The sequence below is a fragment of the Convolutriloba macropyga genome, chromosome 1 (assembly GCF_964194025.1).
Source record: "Convolutriloba macropyga chromosome 1, txConMacr16.3, whole genome shotgun sequence".
Classification (NCBI taxonomy): Eukaryota; Metazoa; Xenacoelomorpha; order Acoela; family Convolutidae; genus Convolutriloba; species Convolutriloba macropyga.
In genome coordinates, this window is record NC_134468.1 from 88636133 (window position 1) to 88655551 (window position 19419).

At 37.3% G+C, this 19419-nt stretch overlaps 1 protein-coding gene across 1 annotated transcript in view; it reads right to left on the reverse strand.

Annotated features, from left to right (window-relative positions):
- LOC142354085 (protein polybromo-1-like) overlaps positions 1 to 19069 on the reverse strand; it is a 159754-nt gene extending 140685 nt beyond the window's left edge. The window contains exons 1-7 of the mRNA XM_075406388.1: positions 18840 to 19069; positions 14752 to 14849; positions 14079 to 14226; positions 2353 to 2454; positions 1568 to 1879; positions 1227 to 1384; positions 868 to 995 (exon numbers count right to left, since the gene is read on the reverse strand). Of these exons, the coding sequence (XP_075262503.1) occupies positions 868 to 995; positions 1227 to 1384; positions 1568 to 1879; positions 2353 to 2454; positions 14079 to 14226; positions 14752 to 14849; positions 18840 to 19064 (1171 nt within the window). The 5' untranslated portion in view covers positions 19065 to 19069. The remainder of the gene's footprint in view (positions 1 to 867; positions 996 to 1226; positions 1385 to 1567; positions 1880 to 2352; positions 2455 to 14078; positions 14227 to 14751; positions 14850 to 18839) is intronic.
- Positions 19070 to 19419: the final 350 nt, after the last annotated feature.

Genomic DNA, 19419 nt, shown 5'->3' on the forward strand with positions numbered 1-19419 from the left:
CTTTATGGGTTTATCCCGTTTCTATTTCTGACTTCAATTTTTTTATACTGACTCTGTTCATTTTGAATTGCTTTGCTGAGCAACTGATGTTCAAATTCACTTTTAGCAGAATGAGAGAAGAGAGAAACTAGCCTCGAGAAGTCAAAAAGATTTCACGCAAAATGTCGAAAAAGCGTCAAAATGGTAAAGCGAAAAAAAGTTTGACGAAGTAAAAAAAATACGAGCGCAATAATAGCCGGCTGAGATGAGGGCGGCTATTAATTAGGTACAATCAATTTATTTTCGATTAAGTACAAGTACACATACAAACGAAAACCGTCGTTTCATGCACTGAAAACAACTTATCCAACCACAAAAAATTAACTAAGTCTTAATGAACTCAAAAACATCGGCGTTTGACCTCCACTATACAACCCACCAAACATATAAGATGCGTTGACCTTAAAATTATTCAAACTAATGCAAAAATACAATATTTTAAAATGCAAAAATCATTCTACTGAATGAAGTCACGTATAATCAAAATCTAATCACAGAAATGACCTAACTTCTTTAACAAATGACGTCTCGCATAAAAATGCTGTTAATGAGAAGAACCCAATCAGAAAATTTGACTTTTTCAGCTTTGCTGTGCGAACAAATGTAAACCGAAAAAAGAGCGCCAGACGACGAAACCAAACCACGAACACCGCAAAATAGCTCCGCTCAGCTTAAAGTTTTGCAGCTATAAAAAAGATAATTTTTACAACAGAAGTCAAAACGGTCGAGCTAAAAAACAGCATAGAAAACGACTACTATAATACCTATAAACTGCATTTGAAACATGTTCGAAATTGGCGCCAAATAGGGTCTTGTATTTGGACGTACCTGCACCTGGGAGCGTCTCTGAACTGGTGTTGAGTTCGCTGTCGTCAGCTGACTCGCTGTCTGAAGATGTTAAGTACTCCTCAAAGAACGCCTCAATCTTCTGGATCAAGTGTTCGTCCTCAGGCGCCCTAACATTACAGATACTCAAAATTGAACCACCTCAACCACCATTAGCCTCACTTCCAGTGCTAGCTGATTAACAGTCGAGTTACTTTTCATAAAACTTAAATGAGAAACCGATCTTCACATTAATTAAAACTGTTAAGTTAAGCATTTGGTACCGACAACGGTCGTGTAATGTAAATAAAATGAACTGGACAAGGTTCTAGGTTTAATATGATATACGAATGTTGACTTACTTCTCAATCTGAAATTTGTAGATCAAGGAGGAAGCCAGCTTCTTGATGGTGAGGGCGTCTTTGAACACTTGGGAGCCGGGCTCATTGAAGGTTTTGGCATTGTTTATAACCAAAGTGACATCTTCCTCAAACTGCTGCAGGGAGTCGTACTGTTCCAGCTGTAAAAAATTAAAACTTTGAACATTACCAAGGAGGAGCACAACGAGGCTTCTGTAGTATGTGTTTGGGCTCAATGTTGCGAAGGACCCCTCTCATCTACAAAACTCGGCTACACTTTTCGAAATGATCCACTAATTAAACCCACTAAAACATGTGAAACAATCCTTTGAGAACTGACGAACCTTGAGCTTCTTGAATATCATCCAGAAATCGATGGGATTAGTGATGACCTCATAGTAGATGGGGTAGCTCTGAGCACTCGGAACCCTCTTGAAGATCTCGGCAATGTACCTGTCATCTTCATGAACACTCAGCAGATTATACATTACATGAGCTATGATCATCCTCGACTCTGAAGGGCTCAAATTCTGCATCACTTGACCCACTGGGGCACCGGAACCCGAAATAGAAGCCTGTTTTGAGGTACTCGGACTTGATTTCATCACTTGCTGCTGTTCTTGCTGGCCCACACCAGTTTGTTTAGGGGGTTCAGACTTAAATGAAAAGCATTTAATAGTCGACCGCCAAAAATAGTCTGAGTAAACACATTTTTTTGACATGAAATTCTCCAATCTACTTCAGGCTGATTCACTGCTAAGTCAATTCTCAGTCTCTTGAAGAAAGATGTCCTCTTTATGAATTAAATGAGCAAAACCATTTGATTCTACGGAATTGTAACATGCATACGCACAGACAGGCAAGATAAGATAGAGAGACAAAGTAAGTAGAGATAAAGTAACGAGAGAACACTTGCCATCATTAAAGACTTGTAATATTCCATCTTCAAACGAAACAATTAATCACTCATGAATTTCTTTGCACATTTTTACACCACAGCCACATTACAATTCTTTTTATGAATTGTCTTTTATTTTGATAACTTTATCGCTCTTTAATACTGATGTTAAATTTTGTTGTCTACACAGCCTACCTTTGTTTAAATCATTGAAGTGATAGTGATACTAACCTCGCTAGCACGAGTGACACTTTCAAGCACTTCTGCTTCATGTTTGACAGAGAGGAACATGTTCCAGAACTCACAGGCGTCCTTGTGCTCCTGGCTTGATCTCTGAAATTAGACAGTTGGCTTATTGCCCGAAATTCGCTGCGATAGCTTCACAGATACTGAAGTCTCAAAATGCGAATGAAAAGAATGAGACCTAAAAAAAATACTCCTCTTATTAACAACCTCTCTAAGCATCGCAAAAAGATACTTGAGAAAGAGAAGCTATTTTCAGAGTGAGGAAGATCATGGGTGAAGAAAAGATATTCAACTCTAAGAACTGAGAAATATAAAAGAACATAACCGACTGAAGTCGGGCGAATTGCTCCGAAACTACCATCTGGCTTCGTCAGTAGCTAGCTACGGTTTAGTGAGGCTAGCTTTAGCTTAATTAAAGGGGCGTGAGGTGAGCACAGCGAGGGGGTGTGAACCAGGGGGGGGGGGGGGGTGATAGGGCAAACGTTGGGGTGTGTGTGTGTGAGTGCGGGGGGGGGGGTCTTCGCCTTGTCATTACGGCCTGAACGATGCACAGAGGTGGGGATTGGGGATATGAAATGAGGGGGGAGGGGGGGCTGATGAGTATACGTCTTCAATGAGTATACGTCTTCAAAACAGTTTCTGTGAATCGCATACTTTGAGATTAGTGAGTTGAGCGGCTCTAAGAAAACTTGATGCCCTCTGGTTGCTATGCTAACTGTTTATCCTGTTTTCGAGGACGAAAAGTCAAATGGGCCAGGAAAAAAGTCGGTCAAGCGAAGAGCAGATCACAGGACAAATATAATTGTTACAAAGCAATTAAAACCAAAATTCTCAATTTGGTGTCACAGCAATTGAAAACTTTAATTATAGTAATCACTGACTAGAGAGCTCTTTTATTAAATGAGTTCCAACTCTTGCAAAAGTTTTCCCCACCAGAACAAAAATAAAAAAGATCGATAGAAGCAAAAAATCAGTAAAGAAAACCTAGTCCCCAAAAGTTTTCAGAGAACTCAATTCAGTTATGTTCTATTATTGCTTTTACCTTATCCTCAGAACTATCTCACAGATATTGGAATAAAAGGCAAACAGAAAAAAAAAGAAAGGTAAATGAAAAAAACCTAAATCTTTTTAATTATATACACATTCAGAAAAGACAAAAAATACGTCTTGTCAAAAAGTGAGGACCGCAATACGCTATTTAAAAAGCCGTTTTGCCATAATTACTGATTACAAAAAACTCTTATAAAGACCTAAGAATACGAAAGAAAAAAATATATAAACAGATAATTGCAGCCACAATCTAAAACAATTTGTACAAAAACTAAAAACTACCAAAATAAAACATAGCTGGCAGATTGCCAGAAAATAGGCACAATACCTTTGTAGATCTGCAGTTTCAAAAAGATGTAAAAAAACAGACCAGAAAAATTCTATTTTATTGAAAGCTGAGATATATATTGATTAAGAATCTGTTTAACTTATTGCTGCTTCTATAATTGCTGCCCTCAAATACCCTTAAATTAGAGTAATACGCACTCTCATGACCTTATCTCATTGATTCAAAGAAAAGAAACATCAATATCAGAGTGAGGGAGTCATTTTTTAGCGTGATATAAGTGACTTTCGACCAAAAACTTAATTACGCGAATGAACGAAAATTCTCTTCATTAAGTGTGAAAAATAACGTCAAGCACCCAATTCAGTTGAAATTGCATGAGCGAATGAACAAAAAGCAGGTTTGAAGTAGTTGTGACGTCATGTGGTCGTAACAAAAATCTTGACGAAACAAAAAAACATCGCCGGAAGAATTCCGGAAGCGGCTCAAATCGTCGGAGCATTACAAAGAAAACCATAAATACAATTGAAACTATTACCTTGATCATATCTCTTTGAATTTAAGTAAAGAAAAGTCAATTTCAGAGAGAAGTCATTCATGAAGATGAGGTAAGAAACGTTTTACCAAAAATTTAATGACGCGAATGAACAAAAAAAAACACTCGCCACTAAGATTGAAAAATGACATCTCCCGCATTTCAGTTGAAATTGCGTAAACGAATGCACAAAAAACAGCCTTGAATTGATTGTGACGTTATATCGTCGTGCAAAAAACTTGACGAAACAAAAAAAACAAGAGAAGACCAATAATAGCCTCAGCTATCGCTTTGCGGATATTAGTAAAACAAATAGATGAAATCAGCCAATTATTCGGTTTTCTTGATGCCCTATTCTGTTAAAAAAAAAATTCAGCAAAAATACCTTTACACGGCCTTTCACTCACATCCGCTGTCCGGTGAAAACGCCGGCCGAAAACAGTACTTCCGTTAAAAAAAACATTGCAGGAAGAATTCCGGAAAAGGCTCGAAGTACGAAGCTGAGAACATTCCTGTTGGAGTCACCACCATAGAGATCGCTAAATCATTGTCGGCATAAAAAAACAAACTATTTTATGAAACTGCACATTTCTTTAAAAAAAATGATTAACTTCTGAAACATAGTCGGCAGATTGCCGCAAAAAGCCAAGATTCACGCGCTTGACGCACATCGGGATTGAGGCAGAAAAAAAAGAGATAAATATTGACAGACTTTATTCCTTCAGTTTCAAAAAGGTGTTCTTAATCGTTGAGCAGTTTCATTTAGACGCTAAAACTATACTTAATTCAGCTTCTAAACAAAAAGCTATAAAGCTTAATAATAATGTAAGCTAGTAATGAGCTTGCCGTAATGAACTTTGATAACCTAATGCAATATGACTTAATGACCGGGATTTACCGCTTTATCCCGTTTCTTTTGGTTGTGCTCTTTTAATTTCGACTGTACTTACTAAGTTGCGCAATTCAATGCGTGAAAGAATTTAAAATCAACTCAGTTGAAATAGTGAGTGAGGTAAGTCAGAAGACAAGTGTTAAAATCGTGACCCATATAAAACGGAAAAACGTGCTCAAAGGTAAATCAAATTTTAAAAAATAGAGAGCACCTAAAACAAGCCGTTGAGGGGCTGCGGCCATAAAAATGGAATAAATTCAAAAATTGTCGAAACCTCAAGGAAACTCAATTTTTTCAACCAAAAAAAATCTCTTTAAAAAATATGAATATCTGTACCCAAACAAAACTAAAAGTAAACAAATCTAAAGGCGTCCCAAAAGAACAAACATATCTGACAGTTTCGTTGTGCAGTTTCATTTAGACGCTAAAACTATACTTAATTCAGCTTCTAAACAAAAAGCTATAAAGCCTAATAATAATGTAAGCTAGTAATGAGCTTGCCGTAATGAACTTTGATAACCTAATGCAATATGACTTAATGACCGGGATTTACCGCTTAATCTCGTTTCTTTTGGTTGTGCTCTTTTAATTTCGACTGTACTTACTAAGTTGCGCAATTCAATGCGTGAAGGAGTTTAAAATCAACTCAGTTGAAACAGTGAGTGAGTTAAGTCAGAAGACAAGTGTTAAAATCGTGACCCATATAAAACGGAAAAACGTGCTCAAAAGTAAATCAAATTTTAAAAAATAGAGAGCACCTAAAACAAGCCGTTGAGGGGCTGCGGCCATAAAAATGGAATAAATTCAAAAATTGTCGAAACCTCAAGGAAACTCAATTTTTTCAACCAAAAAAAATCTCTTTAAAAAATATGAATATCTGTACACAAACAAAACTAAAAGTAAACAAATCTAAAGGCGTCCCAAAAGAACAAACATATCTGACAGTTTCGTTGTGCAGTTTCATTTAGACGCTAAAACTATACTTAATTCAGCTTCTAAACAAAGAGCTATAAAGCCTAATAATAATGTAAGCTAGTAATGAGCTTGCCGTAATGAACTTTGATAACCTAATGCAATATGACTTAATGACCGTGATTTACCGCTTTATCCCGTTTCTTTTGGTTGTGCTCTTTTAATTTCGACTGTACTTACTAAGTTGCGCAATTCAATGCGTGAAGGAATTTAAAATCAACTCAGTTGAAACAGTGAGGGAGGTAAGTCAGAAGACAAGTGTTAAAATCGTGACCCATATAAAACGGAAAAACGTGCTCAAAAGTAAATCAAATTTTAAAAAATAGAGAGCACCTAAAACAAGCCGTTGAGGGGCTGCGGCCATAAAAATGGAATAAATTCAAAAATTGTCGAAACCTCAAGGAAACTCAATTTTTTCAACCAAAAAAAATCTCTTTAAAAAATATGAATATCTGTTCCCAAACAAAACTAAAAGTAAACAAATCTAAAGGCGTCCCAAAAGAACAAACATATCTGGCAGATTGCCAAGAACTAGCTGCAATAGCTTCATAGATCTGCAGTCCCAAAAAAAACCAGACCAAAAATGCTCTTAATTAAATGATGAGATGTTATTTTTTGACCAAATATCCAAATATTTCTGCCTCTAAAAACATTGCTGCCTCTATTAGCTGCTCCTCACTTAGAATGACAAACATTCATTTCACCTTATCTCTTTCAACTAAAGTAAAGAAAAGTGAATTTTAAACTGAGAAGTCATTTTTGAGAGGTAAGTCACGTGTGACCGAAAAATTAATCAGTCACTCGCTTTTTCGCTTCACTTCCTATTTCGATGTGACCCCAAATCACTTCTCCAATTTGACTTCAAAATCACGAAAATGAATGACAAATCTTATAAAAAAGACAGCGCCCTAGTACAATTGAAAATCTTTGAATTGTAAAAACCAAAGAGAAGGCCAAAAATAGACCCAGCTATCGCTGTGCGTCTAATAAAAGAATACACCACAACCGTAGAGCAACTAGAATGAACTAGAGAAAAATGGAAACAAAATCTAATTTGCCAAGAAGGTAGTCATCAGCATCTTACTGTTTCAACTACACTCGTTCATAAACAGAGCGGGTAGATTGCAAGAAAATAGCCGCAATAGCTTTGCAGATCTGCAGTCTCAAAAAAAAAACAGTATAAAAGCCAGACCAACAAATAGTCTTTTTATTAAAGGCTGAGAATGTTATGATTTGATTAAGAATCTGTATAAGTTATTGCTGCCTCTATTAGCCTACATTCAATGGACCTTATCTCTTTGAATTAAAGTAAAGAAAAGTCATTTTCAAAGTGAGGAAATCATTTTTGAGAGTGAGTTAAGTCACGTGACCGAAAAAATGATCACGCAAATGAACAAAAGAACTCGCTCCACTAAGAGCGAAAAATGACGTCACGCACGCACTTCAGTTGAAATTGCACGATCGAACGAACAAAAAGCAGATTTTAAGTGATTGTGACGTCACAGGGTCGTAACAAAGGTCTTGATGACGAAATAAAAAAAAAACAAAGCAGGAAAAGTCCTGACGTACAATTCAAAGAATTTTCATTGACTAAACAAACATCTAGACCCAGAGCGGACTATGATAGAATTGGCAAAACCAGTTCTAAAAAATCAATCAAAAAACTAAAAAAAAAACACAAATTAACCAATGTCAAAGAGCCGCCGTTGAACCAAAAACCATTAGCGAGAAATGGAAATTTGGTTTTAAAAAAACAAAACCTAAAATGAACTATGAATGGATTGCAATAACCATATAGAAAAAATCAATCCAAAAAATAAAAGAAAACAGTAACAATCAAAGTGAAATTGCCGAATGTAAACAAAAAAACTACTAGCGAGAACGCTATTTTTTGTTCAAACACCGTGTTCTCACTCTACTTTAATTTTAGAGCGAAAAAGTTTCACGCTGCAAAACCATTAGCTTTTTCGCTCAACTTGTTTCGGCTTTACCAAAATCACTACTCCAATTTCACTTCGAAAATCAGGAAAATGTATGACAGATCTTTACAAAAAAGACAGCGCCCAAAAACAATTTAAAATATTTGAACTGTAAAAACTAAGAGAAGGCCGAAACGAGCCCCAGATTTCGCTATGCGGCTATCAATAAAAGAAAACATCACAACCGTAGAGAAACTAGAATGAACTAGAGAAAAATGGAGACGAAATCTAATTTGCCAAGAAGGTGGTCATCAGCATCTTACTGTTTCAACTAAACCCCATCATAAGCGTAGCGGGCAGATTGCAGAAAAATAGCCGCAATAGCTTTGTAGATCTGCAGTCTCAAAAAAACAGTATTAAAGACAGACCAAAAAATAGTCCTTTCATTAAATGCTGAGAATGTTATATTTTGATAAAGAAATTATTACTGCCTTTAATAGCTGCTCCCAAATAACCTTCATTTAGAGTGACAAACATTCACTTGACCTTATCTGTTTGAATTAAAGTAAAAAAAGGTCAATTTCAAACTGCGGAATTCATTTTTGAGAGTGAGGTAAGTCATGTTACCAAAAAATTGATCACTCAAATGAACAAAAACTCGCTCCACTAAGAGCGAAAAATGACCTCACGCACGCATTTCAGTTGAAATTGTACAAACGAATGAATAAAAAGCAGATTTGAAGTGTCTGTGAAGTCATATGGTCGTAACAAAAATCTTGACGACGAAATAAAAACATAGCAGGACAAGTCCTGACGTACAATTCAAAGAACTTTCATTGGCTAAACAAAAAATATTAGACATAGAACGGCTCGAACTGAGTTTAATACAGAAAAGCTGTCAAAATAGGTCGTTTATTAAAACACTTATTACGCAATGCAGTTAAAAACAACTACTTATGTGTAACAAACACAAAAAAAACATGAGATCCGTAAGAAGTGCACAAAAATGCGTTTTTTTCTTTCAGGGTAAGTAATCGTAAAAAAAAATTAAACCAGCCGACAAAACAAAAATCGCAAGTATGCCAGTGAGCAAAATCCTGGCTCGCCTAAAAACAACAACGCAGAATTCAAACTCCTTGATTCTTTGACTAAAAGAAGGAACATAAACGACTAGCGTCGGGCTATTGCCTCTCAAACGAATTGCCTCTCAAACGATTTGTCTCTCTGTTGGGGGAGGGGGACAACGGTGGAAGGGCGGTGTTTGGCTGCACGGCCTCCTACGGCTTGAACAATGTGCAGAGGCTGGGATTGGGGGTGCAGTGAGAGGGGGCTGATGTGTGGTGGGGGGTCAACCTCTAAGAGCCGCCCTTCACACCATAAGTATAAGTCTCCAAGTTACTTTCTGTGAATGGAATACTTAGAGATAAGTCAGCAGAAAGGCTCTATGAGCAATGAATGCACACCGGGCGCTATTTGTTTATCCCGTTTTTGAAGACTCGTGGCATCTAGAACTGGGCTTTATGGATTACTACTGTTCCAATATTCGATTTCATTTCCTGATCAATTTTGATTGCTCTGCTGGGCAACTACAGTAACAAAAATTTTCAGCAAAATGAGAACATAGCCGGCATATTGCTGGAATAGCTGCGAAAGAAGACCTGCGTGCCATGTAATAAGAGATAGAGACATACAGATGTAAGTTGAAAAAGGTATCGACGCCGCTCAAAAAGATATGTAAAAAACAATCAGCGATAAATTAAAAAAGCTTAAAATTTGTTGAGCCCCTTCATTAGGGACTTTATTAAAACATATCAGTTCCTTTGACCTTAATTTAATTCATTTTAAACCTAAGTTTTAAGTGCAAAAGTCATTTTATTGAGTGAGGTAAATCACTTATGATTAAAACCTAATCACGCAAGAAGCTTCTGCTGGCGAGAGTGAGAAATGACGTCACGCGCACAAAAGCCGTTAGTGAGAGGAAGAATTCATTTAGGAAATTTGACTTCAGCTTTGTTGTGAGAATGTAAAACGAAAAAAAGTGTCAGACGACGAAACAAAAAAACATAGCAGGACAAGTCCTGAAATACAATTCAAAGAATTTTCATTGTCTAAACAAAAAACTTGACCTAAAACAGACAATGGGTGACTTGGGAAAACCACATCTAAAAAATCAGATAAAAAACCAAAATAAACAACTGAAAATCAATGCCAAATGCCGCATGTCAAAACAAAAAAGGATTAGCGAGAAATGAAAAATTGGATCAAACAAGAAATTGCCGCATGTGAACAAAAAACCACTAACGAGAAGTGAATCTTTGTTCAAAAACCGCTTTCTCACTCTTCAAAACTAGAGCGAAAAATTTCATACCGCAAAAGTTACAACTCCAATTTGACTTCAAAAATCATGAAAATGTGTGAACAGATCTAAAAAAACATAGCCGAAAAAATTTGGGAAGCGACTCGAAGCGTCCAAATAAACTATGAATGGATTGCAAAAACCATATAGAAAAAATCCAATCAAACACCGTATTTTCACTCTACTTTAAACTTAGAGCGAAAAAGTTTCACGCCGCAAAACTATTAGCTTTTTCGCTCAACTTGTTTCGGCTTTACCAAAATCACTACTCCAGTTTCACTTCGAAAATCAGTAAAATGTATGACATATCTTTTAAAAATAACGCGCCCCAAAACAATTCGAAAAATTTGAATTGTAAAAACTAAAGAGAAGGCCAAAAAGAGCCCCAACTATCACTATGCGGCTATTAATAAAAGAAAAGACCACAACCGTAGAGAAACTAGAATGAACTAGCGAAAAATGGGGACAAAATCTAATTTGCCAAGAAGGTGGTCATCAGCATGTTACTGTTTCAACTAAACTCCTTCATAAACGTAGCAAGCAGATTGCGAGATATAGCCGCAATAGCTTTGTAGATCTGCAGTCTCAAAAAAACAGTATCAAAGACAGACCAACAATTAGTCCTTTCATTGAAGGCTGAGAATGAAGTGCACAAAAATGCGTTTTTTTCTTTCAGGGTAAGTAATCGTAAAAAAAATTAAACCAGCCGACAAAACAAAAATCGTGAGTATGCCAGTGAGCAAAAACCTGGCTCGCCTAAAAACAACAACGCAGAATTCAAAATCCTTGATTCTTTGGCTACAAGAAGGAACATAAGCGACTAGCGTCGAGCGAATTGCCTCTCAAACGAATTGTCTCTCTCAGTTGGGGGAGGGGGAAAAACGGTGGGAGGGCGGTGTTTGGCTGCACGGGCCCCCTACGGCTTGAAATATGTGCAGAGACTGGGATTGGGGGTGCAGTGAGAGGGGGCTGTGTGGGGGGTCAACCTCTAAGAGCCGCCCTTCACACCATAAGTATAAGTCTCCAAGTTACTTTCTGTGAATGGAATACTTAGAGATAAGTCAGCAGAAAGGCTCTATGAGCAATGAATGCACACCGGGCGCTATTTGTTTATCCCGTTTTCGAAGACTCGTGGCATCTAGACCTGGGCTTTATGGATTACTTCTGTTCCAATATTCGATTTCATCTCGTGATCAATTTAGATTGCTCTGCTGGGCAACTACAGTTACAAAAATTTTCAGCAAAATGAGAACATAGCCGGCAGATTGCTGGAATAGCTGCGAAAGAAGACCTGCGTGCCATGTAATAAGAGATAGAGACATACAGATATAAGTTGAAAAAGGTATCGACGCCGCTCAAAAAGATATGTAAAAAACAATCAGCGATAAATTAAAAAAGCTTAAAATTCGTTGAGCCCCTTCATTAGGGACTTTATTTAAACATATCAGTTCCTTTGACCTTAATTTAATTCAAATTAAACTTGAGTTTTATGCGCAAACGTCATTTTATTGAGTGAGGTAAATCACCTATGATTAAAATCTAATCACGCAAGAAGCTTCTGCTGGCGAGAGTGAGAAATGACGTCACGCGCACAAAAAAAGCCGTTAGTGAGAAGAAGAAGTCATTCAGGAAATTTGACTTCAGCTTTCCTGTGTGAATGTAAAACGAAAAAGTGTCAGACGGCGAAACATAGCAGGACAAGTCCTGAAATACAATTCAAAGAATTTTCATTGTCTAAACAAAAAACTTGACCTAAAACGGACAATGGGTGACTTGGGAAAACCAATTCTAAAAAATCAGATAAAAAACCAAAATAAACAACTAAAAATCAATGCCAAATGCCGCATGTCAAAACAAAAAAGGACTAGCGAGAAATGAAAAATTGATTCAAATAAGAAATTGCCGCATGTGAACAAAAAACCACTAACGAGAAGTAAATTTTTGTTCAAAAACCGCTTTCTTACTCTTCAAAACTAGAGCGAAAAATTTCATACCGCAAAACAACTCGCTTTTCCGCTCTAATTCCGGTTTCGGCGTGACTAAAGTCACAACTCCAATTTGACTTCAAAAATCAAGAAAATGTGTGAACAGATCTTAAAAACATAGCCGAAAAAATTCGGGAAGCGACTCGAAGCGTCCAAATAAACTATGAATGGATTGCGATAACCATATAGAAAAAATCCAATCAAACACCGTATTCTCACTCAACTTAGAGCGAAAAAGTTTCACGCCGCAGAACTGTTAGCTTTTTCGCTCAACTTGTTTTGGCTTTACCAAAATCACTACTCCAATTTCACTTCGAAAATCAGGAAAATGTAGGACAGATCTTTAAAAAAAAAGCGCGCCCCAAAACAATTCGAAATATTTGAATTGTAAAAACTAAAGAGAAGGCCAAAAAGAGCCCCAACTATCGCTATGCGGCTATTAATAAAAGAAAAAACCACAACCGTAGAGAAACTAGAATGAACTAGAGAAAAATGGGAACAAATTGGGGCGTGACCAAAGTCACAACTCCAATTTGACTTCAAAAATCAAGAAAATGTGTGAAAAGATCTAAAAAAACATAGCCGGAAGAATTCGGGAAGCGACTAGAAGGGTCCAAACTTCACAAAAACAATAATTACAGCCGAGGATATTAACTTTTGTATTAAACCATTAACTCATCTCCCCAATTCTGATCTATAAATTGGTGAAAAATATAACGCTGTCAACAAAAGAAACAAAATGCAAAAATTCATATTATTGAAAACTTTGGTAACGTTAAAAAAGGTTCAAAATATTTAGGATGGTCAAAATACTGAAAGGCTGAAAAAGTTGGCAGCGCTATCAATTGTCATCAAATAGTCCATGATTCTAGTCTCAAAGGCAGCTAAATCTTAGAAACTAAATTAAATTTTGAAACGGAATATTTAAACTTAAGACTCAGAAAACCACAATCGGTTTTCTAATTACTGGAATTCAGACAAAAATAAGATATGCTTCCTTGTTGGCTATATGATATACAAAATGATTCCATACTAAATCAAAAAAAATAATCATAGAAAAGACTCAAGCAACAGAAAAATATTCAATGCAAAAATGGTTTAAAAACAAAACGAAGGCCCCTTAAAAATTGCAGAAAACAATGATCAGTCAAAACTTCGGAAAAGGCTTTCCACCAAACTCTCAGTACTCCCTAATGTTGAAGGAAATCAATTAAAAACCAAAGAAAAAACGGAATGCTGAAATCAATAAAACTTTTTAACAACACAAAAACCAAATATAACGAAAATAAATGTAGGTGCCAGGACAAGGCTTGAATGGTAAAAACTAGGATGTGAAGAATATGGACAGAATGTAACACAGTCGGAAAAAAAGATTTCATGATTTTTGAAATTAAATTTTATCAAAAAATTGGGGTTCGAATCGTAATAAAAAGCCGAGATGAGCGTACAGGTCATAGTTCATAGCTACAAAACTGCCCGTTAAAATCCCACAATGCCAGAATCATTTAATGCAATATGCTATGTAAATTTTAAAATTGTATTCTAAGTCTAATGCTCATCACACTCAAAAGCCCTTTTGAAACCCTTTGAGTCACCAAATTTACTTTAGAACAAGGTCAAATATTTATAAAGAAAGAGGTTCAATTTGTCTTTACCAAAAAACAATAATACAAAATGTAAACAGATCAGATATGGCCTTCATATGGAAGTACTGACCCTGTGATACAACTTTTCATTTTCAACCATTAGTTGGACATCGTGCACGAACTGCTCCATAGTTGAATACTTGGCACTCTTCACGTTCTTCTGAATGATGCTGAAGTCAATGGGCTCCTTGACCACCTCGTAATACTCTGGATTGGATCTACACAACAAACGAGATCAAATTTCTACTCTTGCCTCTTCTCTATTCTCTTCTTATTTTCAATACAAATGCACAAATTTGCCAACAAAAAATGCTTTTCTGTCTGCCCTTCGATTAATAAATCGAATATCATTAAGATAAAGTTAAAGTAGTACATAGCGTGTCAAATTATGATAGAAATACATAACATCTTTCAATATGGCTGAATCAGTTTCTGGTTTTATTATACCAACTGATATCATACTCTGCCCTTATCCTCTGAACTAGTTGCGTTTCTGACACAACCACACAATGCTTTGTTGTAGGGCCTCATAAGGTGTATTAATATATTCCCTCTTTCCAGTCGTTTAACATGGTCATATTCTACTCGGGTACAAGATTCAGGTCCATATTTCCAATGTACAGCCTTTTAGCTTTCCAGCTGTTGGCGGTATTCATTAAGAGCAGCAGCGATACCCTCAATTATAGAAAAGCAATCACTAGGTTCTCTTCTGGAAACCATAAATGATGATCAATGATGCATACCTTCTGGTTGGCATTCGCATGAGAGACTCACAGAGCAGTTTTCCATTTTCGTTTGTCACCACGCGAACATTCTCAAAGATGTTCAGAATGAGGCTTTGCTAAAACAACCAACACTCCACTCAAACATCCAATCAATTCAGGTTTTTGATGAAAATTACAACGGAAATCAATTGACACTTATCACTCAGAGGAGGATATGTAAAGTGCGCTTGCACTATGTTCAGACACTTCCTAAACATCTTTCAACAGGTACAAATGGTAGAAATATGAAATATTTCAGACCAAACAAAGCAAAAAACAAGCCGATAGAGGTCAAAACAATTGTTCTCTCCATTTTATTGTAGACCGCTTCAAGGGTGGGGGGGGGTGTTATTTGAGACAACTACAATGGGACATGTTCTAGACAACTACAACGATTAAAATTGAAAACATAGCCGGACAACTACAAAACTAAAAAAATCGACACGTGGCAAAAATTGAGTTAAACTACTAATTACCTACTTCAAATAACCTATTTTTTGCATGTGTTGTTTTTCGCCAGTAGAGCGTTGCTGGTGTTTATCATGGAGTAGTTTTTCCATTGATTTTGTCATTTATGCTCGGAAAAAAGGGTCAATTAAGAGAAAGCCCCTCCCCTAAAAGGGTAGTCGGTCAACTCGGGGGCAGCAAGTCAACTCCTATGTGTATTTATAAATTCTGACAGTAGTCAAAAATTGAAGCATCAGATGCAAAGGATAAAGAAAATAAAGCATCAGAATTATGAACAAGATAGATATGGTAAGTAGCAATTAAAGTATAATATGCAGTGATTTTGAATCAAGATTAGAAAAAATATCAAGCATTTAGCATAACAGCCTCCCTTCCTCTACAATGGTTCCTATTGACGCTTCTACTGCAGGGCGCCTGCGCATGGAGCGCGCGCCACGGAGGCAGAGTATGGAGCTACGTAAAAGAGCGAAACTTAATTTTGTCCTTATGTACGTGATCACGTCCGAATATGAATCTTCTTTCTTGTCGCTGATCCTAGAAGCCAATCTCTGTATGGCTTTTGATGCTGATGGACCAGCTCCTCCTGTACACGAGAAGATTAACGGACAGAAGGTGGCTTTCTCGACGTCGATTATCCTTTGTTCGTATTTCAGCTTCTTGATGGACTCGTGATATTTGTAGGAATCCGGTATGCTTCTTGGGCAACTCTTCGCATACGGATTAAACACTTTCACATCAAAGAACGTTCTGCTGAAGCGTGAATCGAAGAAACCATTAGCTTTGATATCTAGTCGAGCGTCGTCATCAATAGTAGTAGTTCTATTTGCGAAGGTTTCCCCTTGCAAAGACTGAAGACAGGGCTCTACTTCGACATCATCGCAGACCTCATTGAGCAGGTTGGCAAAAGAGTCACGGATGTCATTGTGTCTTATGTGCGTATAGCCACCTTTTGGACAATGAAGAGCATGGGCTACATTAAAATTTTCTCCACATGCGCATCTTGATGGCAATTTTACGGGATCCCATCCATATCTAAGAGCAATTCCATCTCTAAACTCTCCCTTGGTTAAATCAAAATGATATCTTTTCAATGGAAGTGCATTTAGCCAGCATGATGCTCCTTTTTCCATAGCCAAATCTAGAGAATATGCCTCTTTATCATTGATGAGATCTTTGATTGCCAACTTTTTCGCTATAGCTTGTTCCTGTTTTTCTTTTCTGATTTTCTGAAGTATTTTCTCCTGATAAAACTCTGCATCTATAGCGTTTTGATTCTGTAACGGCTCACAAACCCGAATAGATCTTTCATATTCGTTTGCCCTGTCTTCAGGAAGAAGAATGTTCAGCCCACCCTCTTTAAGAGGAAGAGAGAAAACCTTCCGGTATCTGTCACTGTAAGAGGGATGATTCAACATTGAAGGTATAAGATTTTTATCAATTATTTTTTCGGCTTCCCTCAGCAGACTGTCCGCGTTTGGAGTAGTCCTAGCAATAAAAGTCAACTTGTGTTGCAATCCGTTCGTAAATGATTTGTACACATTCTGAGGGGACACCTTACTATGTTTAGCGAGTTTCTCAAGCATGTTAGAGTAGTTCACTGACTTTTCTTTCAGAAAATCGTTGCAACTTTCATCAGAACCAATAACTGAACCTAGGACTCGATGACCTTCAATAACATCAACATCTAATCCCGAAAAAACTTTGTTCGCCTTCTGAACAAACTCAGGTTTTGTAATAAGATGACATTTGATCACATTATAACCGAATGCACTGCCATGTTCATAGAGCTTATCTAGCACTAATCGCAGTGATTCAAGACTACCGGCCACATTGCCATCATCTGCGTACCATTTATGAGTCAAATTTTGATCTTCGAGCATGTCGATGAGAGGAAGTATAGCAACTCCGTACATTGCCATGGCTATTGGATCACCTTGTGTTGTTCCTTCTTGAGACTTGATTACTCTTTTATCAATGAAGAGGTCTGATGGGGTCTTATACGAGTTTCTGATTGCTGTATAAATTGAGGGACAAAGATTTCTGATGTTTTTTAGAGCCAGATCTCTATTCAAGCTATTAAACGCGTTCCTGGCATCAATCAGTAGGATACCTTCAGTACGATCTTCAAGAAAGCGCTGCCGGAGTGCATGGATAGCATGTTCCATGCCACTCTTTTGTCCAAGGCACATTTGTACGTTTCCCCCAAGTAATTGGAGATCTCGTTTAACGCACTTTACTATACTCCTGCCTATAATTCGTCTTATGACCTCGCCAATGCCAATTGGTCGAACCCCAGGGCATTTATCTAGTGCAATCAGACGGCAAGCGTTATAAGAATTCAAGAAATTTAATTCTTCGGTGGCAATTCTGATTGCAAGTTTGGACACTGTTTTGCAAAGATCGATTGAGGAGGATTTGTATGATGTCAAAAGTCGTCTCCACTCGCTAGCATCAAGACCAGATGGGCCATGGCTGCCATTTGTTTTCATTGCGGCGCGTTTTATTTCAGAGACATTTATTTTTTCAAAAATAGAGGGATGGAACGGTAAATCCCGATTTTTCAGGTCAGTTACTACGTACTTAAGATCAGCTTTCTGACTGCATGGATGCTTTTCTTGTAGAAGATCGAGTACGGTGCAGTTTTTTCCTTTGATAGTCACTTTATCGGATGTTGATAGCACACCGCCCTTTGCATCGTCTGAAAGACATCGTAAAGCATTCGATATCTTACCGGACTCCATTTGTTTGTCAAAGGCTTTAAATTCATTCACTTCTCGTTTTCTATTTAATTTCCTTAAGCGTTCCTGAAGTGCCTTGGCCTCAACAAAAAGGTCGTCGAATTTGCATCTGATCCACAGATCGAGCCTTCTAGATAAGGTTTTTGTTATTGAAGCATCATTTTCACTTTTGGATCTTGCGAGAAGTAAATGCGGCATTATCATTGTGCAAATCATAGCGCATTCAGTCTGAGGCCCATCTTCAAGCGTTCTGGTGAGAATGATGTTCATAACATCTGCAATTTTGAAGCCTACTTTATTTTTGCTAATGGTAAAGAAGATTGGTTTCCAGTGAACTATTTCGTTGTATATTTTCCTTAGTGTTTCTATTTGTTCGTCTTTAAAATTTTTCCAAAAGTCGCATGGTTCCGGGGGTGTCTCGATTGAGGGTGTTGGATCATTTTCTTGAGGGTCAATTTTTGCAGGTTGACTGCAGTGTTTGCAAATGAAGTTTGGATGGTGATCGTTTTTAGTTGACAGACCACTGCATTTGATATGCATATATGTACCGCAACCGTAGCACCAAACTCCACCTCCTCGGAGGTGAATAGAACACGTCCAAAAACACGTTTTTGTAGTTCACAACCAGTTCACCCGAATAATAGTTTTGCACGCAGCATCGATAAATGATCAGCATGAAACCTATCGATAGGCGAACGTCATTAATTAATTGTCAAACTCAGACCTCTGCCAGTTCTCACTCAAAAACGCATCTCACGAGAATTATGGCCAATATCAGCAAGTAACTGCTTTCAGTCTCAATTATTGCAAATAGCTAGTAATGATTTTCCAATGGGCTTAGCTATAACCAAATTAGCTCACCAAATTTCCAGGAGCCATCACGATTCCTTTAGGCCTTTTCTTGGCCGACAGATTGCTGGAGGCGGGTGATAACAGATCAATAGGAAGACTGCTGCCTCCAGCAGCCACACTCGCTCCTCCTGCATGCAAAGCTGCATCTTCGCTTATGATTGAGGAACTTGCATCTGATTGACCAGATCGTCTGCGCTTCCTCGTTGATGAATAACTATTCACACTTCCTACCATAGCAATAACCTTAAATGTATGAATTAACGATAAAGTCGATACATATTTGAGTTTCACATGCAATCATTTACTTAAATGTGCTGTTTCCGTTAACTGAGCTAGCTCGCAATTACGTTTAGAACGTACCTCCAATTCGTAAAGTTACCTCAATTTACTATTCGACTTTTTGTAAAAGTCTATCATGTGGTACACTATCGGAAGCCTTATTGAACACGAAAAACTTATTTTCCTTTTTATCAAAGCAAGTATAGAAAGAAGATGAGTTCCGTTACAACTGATCCACATCTCCTGAAACTGGGTTGTGCATCGTGTATTGTCTTTGCTATCTCGTAAAGTCCGTTAACAATGAACTTCT